The following is a 7,630-nucleotide window of genomic DNA, read 5'->3' as shown; positions in this document are numbered from 1 at the left end:
GTTGGGGGGGGGGGGGATCACTGCTAGTAACCTATCAATCCATTAAACCCCCTTTGTTGTTTCAGAGTGAGGGAGTGGGCCAATTTTTGACAGATTATATCTTCTGTGGATCAGTGGACACCCTTAATTTCTTCTGTGATAAAAAGCCCCAAGTATTCAATCCTTTTCACCCCAAAGAAGCACTTATTTTGCTTGGAAAACAATTGGTGTTCTTTCATTTCTTGGAAAACAGACTTCAACTGACATACATGATCTTCCAAGGTTCTTCTATAAATCGGAATATCATCAAAAAATACCAAGACCAACTTTCTCAAAACTGGTTGGAAGACGGACTAGGCCTTGGAAAGTTGAAGGTGCATTAGATATATTCATAATGACCTGAGTGAGTCTTAAATGCAGTCTTAGGTATGTCATCAGTAGCCATTCTCAGTTGGTGGTAACCAGACTTGAGATCTATCTTGCTGAAAATGTTGGAATATCCTCCGGCCAGTTCATCCAATAAGTCTTCCACCATTGGAATGTGAAACTTATTCTATATAGTGTCTTGTTCAGATCATTATAGTCAACATAGGAACCTCCATGTACCATTATTTCCCCCCACCAATACCACAGGTGCAGCATAGGGACTGCAACTTGGCTGAACAATACCTTGATCCAACAATTGATTAACCAAGGTTTCTATCGCATCCTCCTTTATTAACTGTTGGATACCTGTAAGGTCTTCTATCAATAGGTTCAGTTCCAGATGCATGTAACACCATTCTATGGTCAAACATTCCTCTAGAGGGAGGTAGTTAAGTAGGTTCTTCCAACAATTTCGTGAACCGGATAGGCTAGTGTCAGTTTCAGGTGAGCTAGTAGCTTCTAATGCATAGCATTGTACATAATACCACATGCATGGAAGGTATCAACTGAATCATGCATAATTGGACTTGGTTACCTGATATTTTAGCCAACTTAATTCCCAGCTCTTGTGCTCAAAATATGCCTGCCCGATCCTCTTAGCACATACCTCTTTCCCATGTACATGGAATTATTAGCTGCTGCAACCATATGAGGAATGGTAGCAATAAATGAACATCCCAACTTATCCACCAAGGAGGGATCAATAAAGTTATGTAAATATATAGCATGTATCCAAATCTTAAAGTGATAGTCAGTGACCTTCAAGGTATTTTGAATTATTCTTGATTATGGTTCTTCTCAACTTCCTGAATCATCAGTTCATTTTGTACCTCTTCTTGAAAATCCTGATCATTATCTTGTAATTCTAGAATGTATAACTATCTTAAATTCTTGCATTTATGGGCAATGTAATACTTCTCATAATGGTGTTTTCTCCCTTTGAGTCTTCCTAGATGTCGAATGATTCATCAATTCAATCATTGTCTAGAAGAAACCTCCCATGCCAAGGTTTCAATTTATGTGAGAAATTATTACATCATATCACGCAAAATCACATACAACTGCAGTAGGTAAATCATTGTTTGGATCTCCATTTGACCGAGTACCCTTCGCCATTGATGCAAAGGAAGGAATGACTTTGATATCACTGATAACAAAATCTCAAGAATCGAACCTAGTTCGAGAAATTCTATGTCAACAACATGAGTTCAACAGTTTCTTAGCCTCTTATATGTATTCCATGCATCAGTAAGCTTATATGTTGGAATAATAATAGGGAAAACAAAGTATTACTTCCTTCATTTCAATTTATTTGTTTTAATTATTTAGTTTTTAGCCCGTTTTAAAAAGAACATGTATTTTGGAAAAAATTCAACTTTTCACATGACATATTTAAGATCACAAGATTAAATGACATTTTGATTCATTCTACCTCTCTTTAGTAAGACCACAAAATTCAACATCTTCTTTATCAGACAAAAAAAATAAATAGAAACACAATACAACAATATAAATTATTATGAAAAAGTCATATTAGTATGAAAGTTATCAAGATTAAATAAAGCTATCTCCATTTGTAGTGTAAATAGAAATATCATATATAGCTACCAAGAATGGAACAAATGGAAGAGGAAAAGATGTGAGACAAATTGCAAATATTTTTGAGGAAAATTAGAAAAAAGAGAGTAGCTAGATTAGGTACCAAGAGGCACGATGAGGATCAGCATCATTTGGAGGTGGAGGCAGATAGACATTATCAATGGTGACATTAGGGGCGCGAACTTTGGCTTTCTCTGCATACTCTTTTTTTGCATCCTCTACAACTGATTTAACTAATGAAACATCCATCTCCCTACACCTCAATAACAATGATGGCTCCTTCAGTCGCAACAGACTCTAAAACAAACAAAGAAGAAGAGTTATGTATAGTATCAATTAACAGGTTGATTGCAGATCAAAAACGTATATTATATTTACCTGAACAATCAATCCTCTGAGAATCTTTTTGTAATTATTCTTTTCACCAGAAATCTTTAAAAGTGCCTTTCTAGCAGAGTCCTTCATTCCACTCACCACATCATCTTGTGCTTGGAGAACTTTGATGCGGGATGCATTTAGTTGCATAGAATACTCTCTAATTACAAAAAAACACTTTCATATATGTATTAACACAACTATATAACTCTCATCCTATACATTAATTATAATTAAAACTCACATTTTCTTACGTACTTCCACCTGCTTCGTTTTCCTCTCATACTCTTGTCTCACCTTTTTCTTCTCAGCTTCAACTAATTGTAATTTCTCAATTTGAAATTCCTGCAAAAAGAGAACTAGGATCTTAATGTATGAAAATGCAGGGGTGGCTTAAGGGTGGGTAAATAAATCTAGTAATGCCTCTGCTTTAGGCCCAAAATTTTGAGTTCCCAAAAATTTTTAATAGTGAATTTTAACTTTTTATCAAGACTATTTTAGAACTTTGAAATAAATGACTCAAATCTTCATATTAATAAATAAAGTTTTTACATCAACATCCAACATCCAACATCATCTATTGCAAACAAATCTCTAACCTCTTATTGACTAGAACTAATCCTTACTCTTATAAACAATAATATTATTATGTGAATTTATACGTTTAATGTCTTTTCAGAATATGTACTAAAAACAAATTGTATACCAGACTAAAAAAAGAATTCAAAATTAATAATATTTTTGTGCACGTGCTTTAGGCCACTAATTTTATTAATACGCCCCTTGTGAAAACGTATAAGCATAAGATTATTCATTTTCATTGAACTTTACATATTCACATAACTCTAATTAACAATATAGTCTGATGATGTGTTATATATTATTCATATAAGCAGTATGTTTTTTGGATGCTTACATTAAGTTTTCCAACAACTTGAACTATAGATTATATAAATGAATCTTACACAAATATATAAAAATATTAATAAATAAAAAGACGAGAAGTAAACCTCCTCAGCGGAGACAGAAATCTCATTGGCCTTCTCTTCGGCTTCCTGCCGAATGAATCTGACCATTTGCTGTATTTGTTTTGATACATCAGTGTCATTCATTTTCGAATTTCTTTCCTTTTTTAAAATGACCCAAAAATAATACAATAATTGAAACAAAACTTATATGCAAAAGGTTAAATGGTGAATGGTGATTTACATATAGATGAAAAAATTATTACGGAAATTTTAAATAAATCCATTGCTTATATGTGTAGATCCACCTCTTATGGACATAATGCAGCAAATTTACATGTTGAACAAATCCTTTTTTCGGGTTTTACGCACCCCCAACAACTTTTACACTTTGTTAATATGTTGTTACATTGAAAGAGTCATTCTCATGATATCCAAGAATTTATATTAATAAAATTTAAAAACAATTAATAGAAAAGAGTAGAGAATATAATTTGTTTTGATTTATAAGATTGAATATGCTTTAAATTTTTTTTCTTTAACCACTTCATTGGCCAGTAGGTCATAAACGCTTCTTTAAATTTGCTTTAACTTTATAGTTATATATTTTTCCTCCTAGAAAGTCTTGACCTATAAATAAATTGAAGATGAGAAGTTGGAAATAATCGCATCACTCTACGTTATAGTTAATATTCAATATATTTGCATTATATGTTGTTACGTTGTTATTAATCCATATGAATGTATATTAAAATTTTCATTTTATTGCTCAATACAGTACTTTTTACTAAAACACTCAATCCAATACTAAATTAAAAGGCAAAAACGTTGTTAATAGTATGTATATCCATGTGCTAGATGAATAACTTATTAATCATCCCCATTATGAATAACTAATGTACTTGTTGCTTGGATGGTAAGCACCCCTCACTTCCAACCCAAAGGTTGCGAGTTCGAGTCACCAAGGGAGCAAAAGGGGTGGGAGCTCCTAGGGGAGGGTTAAAAAAAAAAAACTAATGTACTTGTCCGTGTTTTACGGGGTTATAAAAAAGATTAAATACATTTTAAAATAATTAATGTCACTACTTGATAAATAGTTTAATAAAAAAACATAAATTAAGATACGATTTTGATATTACTTATTCAAAAAAATTGCTAAAAAGAAATTCTCATACTGACAAATAAGACAAAAACATAAACGTTGATGCATAGTTTCATACTAAATTCAATGATTTCTATAGCAATATTATTGGTTCAACCAACAATACTAAATCTACTCGATCATAAATTATGTGAGTTTCTTTTTGTATAAATGACATAATGATAAAAATAAATAAATAAAGATACATTTGTCGTAAATCATGGTAAGAAAGAAAACTGTTTGTATCATATTCCACATAGTTATTCTAACAACTCAAAAATTGGAAGGTCACGTTGAAAGAGGAAAAGTGTTGTTTTTACACTGATGCAGTGGTCTACGAGATTGACCTACGGACCGTAGGAAGTCCTATGGACCGTAGAAAGGGAATCGTAAAACCTTGTATGAGTTTTGGAAAAATTCAAGTTTCTAAAGTTTGACCTTCGATTTGACAGGATGAACCGTAGAGATTTGGACAAGTCGTAGATGACTTTCGAATAAAGGATTCACATATTTTATTTAAGACCTCCAACCTACGGAAGGATTTGACGAGTCGTAGAAGGGGTTATGAAGGGTTCCAGACTTAGTGAAATTTTGGACTAGAAGTTGGGTTCTACGGAAGAGGTCTACGGACCGTAGACCAAGCGATGATTCGTAGAAATGGTTTCGTGGGAATTGAATGAATTTGAGTTTCTAAAGTTGGTTCTACGATTGCCCAGTATGGACCGTAAAAAGTTCTACGGACTGTAGGTCCAAACCGTAAAAGTTATCCAACAGTTATTCTTAAGGGTATTTGAGTCTTTTCCTATGTATTTAATACATATACTATGCCATTTAGACCCTATTCTAAGACCTATAACTACCTTTCAACTCCTAATTCTACCCAAAAACCTTTTCATTCTCTCATATCCTCAATTCCCATCCAAGTTCATCCTCTAAAAACTCTCTCAAGCTTCAAAGAAGAAATCTAGGTTCAAGCTTCAAGTCTCCTTTTTCCTCCATTGCTTTCGAGTTTTTTTTATCAAGGTATGTGGGAATTCACCAATGGATTCAATTCATCCATTGGGTCCCAAAATATTTCCAAGTTTCTAAGTCAATTTCATCAAGTTTGATTAGGGTTTCATCTAATTCTCCATGGGTCCTATTTATTATGATTCAATTTTTTGATATTAATCTTATTATGAATGAGTTGATTAAATCACATGCTTTTCAATTGATTTCATATGGACCCATGCATTATCCATGATTTTGGCTATAATTTTATGAGTTTATGAAGAAAGCAATGAACTTGTGAATGATGATTTATGAAAACTATGCATGATTTATGAAAAGAATGTTTTATGAACTAAGGTTGCTTTTAAGATAAGCATCAATGAAATTGTGAAAGGTTTTCTCATATATGCATGAATTATCAAAGGTCTTCTCACATATTAAGAAATTATTATTGGTGACAGATTTTCTCACACATGTATGAATCGTGATTTATGGAGCTACTCTATGATGACTTAATCTTGGATTAGTGACTTAATTGTGCTTTTCCGTGTATGATGATATGTTTATGAATATGACTATTCCGTTGAGATTTTTACTTAGCACCGAGAGGACACTGAGATGGAGGCTCTCCCATTAGTAGATGTCGGGTCTTTAGTAGCAATCAACTTGTCCCTAACTACGCGCCCCCATAGGATTGTATTAGAAAGACATACCTAGTGGATCCACCTAAGCTAGAAGTTCATGGTCCTTACCTTGGCAAGTAGGACATCTCTTTTTGGTGTGGGAGCAAGACACTCAATTTCATGTTATAGCTCACATGGTATATGTTGATTAACGATAAATATCCCACAAAACGAACTAAGTTGCTTTCAAAGGTTTTATGAAGTTTTCATTACCATTTTAAGATCCATTGACCATGTTCATGATTTATGATTCTTCTTTAAATGTTTTACTATGTTTAGCTTGGTCATGCATATCATGCTTTCTTTTATGTCTCTATTTGATCATGTTTCATATTCTTATGTCTATCCCTCATACTTAGTGAATTTCATGTACTAATGCATACTTGTTCCTACATTGTCTTATAATGTAGGGTTCAACGATTTCTCTTCTCCCGCTCATGGCTAGATACATATTGCTACTTATTGCTTGGATTGGTGAGTCCTCATACTTCGAGGGCAACACCATGAAGACTTTTCTTGTTGGTGTCATTTACTTTTGAGACTTTGTATGCAGTGTATGAGTTACATCTCAACCACTTTATTGATGTTTATAAAGGCTTGTCCATACTAAATAAATTTCCGCTCTTATGATTCAAACTTCTCTTTATGATATAAGAGGTTCTGCGTAAATTCTACTTTTGTCTATTATATTGTATTGTATTCATGTCAAGTGGCTTGTGTAGGGTCTTTCAGGGTCTTATACATCATGTCATGTCTAGGGTGTACTTTGGATCGTGATAGTTATGCATGGAATTCAAAAGTTAGAGCGAATTATTTTTCCCGATATTTGATCCTCGCACAGATACTCATCTAATGCAATTTGTGTCCCATAAAATCCATTAATACTAGTTGTTTTGTATTTAAACTCTCATTCTTGCAGAGAGAATTGTGAGAAGAGTTAATTAAGTTGCGATAGTGCAACATTACGGTTGAGGTTATACTTTTATAATAAAAAATTAAAAAACTAAACACATAACATAAAATGAGATATAAAAGATAAGTCGTGATATTATTTAGTGACTTGGTGTGATACTTACCTACTTCAATCATATAGAGATTATCAGAGAGCGAAAAAGAAATGATTTAAAAAAAAAAGAATACGTCTATACAACGTTGAAGATAGGACAATAAAAAGTTTGACAATATAAATACAATTATTTTATATTATTATAATATTATATGAGAAAAATGTCTGAAATATATCTGAACTTTGATCGAAATTGTTGTGGCAATACCGAGCTTTGGAAATAACCTTTTACTCCCCTGCACTATTTAATAGTGTATTTTAAAGGTATTTATGTGCCCACATGGACATCATAAATATTGCATCATTATGAATAGTAACGTGTCCACGTGGGCACATATATACCTTTAAAATATATTATTAAATAGTGCAGGGAGGTAAAAGGTCCGCCATAAAGTTTGGTATCGTA

At 32.8% G+C, this 7,630-nt stretch overlaps 1 protein-coding gene across 1 annotated transcript in view; it reads right to left on the bottom strand.

Annotated features, from left to right (window-relative positions):
* The window catches only part of LOC102587442 (V-type proton ATPase subunit E-like), a 4,292-nt gene extending 787 nt beyond the window's left edge, over positions 1-3,505 (bottom strand). The window contains exons 1-4 of the mRNA XM_006341228.2: positions 3,390-3,505; positions 2,624-2,724; positions 2,383-2,539; positions 2,108-2,301 (exon numbers count right to left, since the gene is read on the bottom strand). Coding sequence (XP_006341290.1) covers positions 2,108-2,301; positions 2,383-2,539; positions 2,624-2,724; positions 3,390-3,491 — 554 coding nt within the window. The 5' untranslated portion in view covers positions 3,492-3,505. The remainder of the gene's footprint in view (positions 1-2,107; positions 2,302-2,382; positions 2,540-2,623; positions 2,725-3,389) is intronic.
* Between the last annotated feature and the right edge of the window lie 4,125 nt (positions 3,506-7,630).

Source organism: Solanum tuberosum, unplaced genomic scaffold (assembly GCF_000226075.1).
Source record: "Solanum tuberosum cultivar DM 1-3 516 R44 unplaced genomic scaffold, SolTub_3.0 scf00023, whole genome shotgun sequence".
NCBI classification, from domain to species: domain Eukaryota; kingdom Viridiplantae; phylum Streptophyta; class Magnoliopsida; order Solanales; family Solanaceae; genus Solanum; species Solanum tuberosum.
This window is presented reverse-complemented; position numbering and strand designations above follow the sequence as displayed.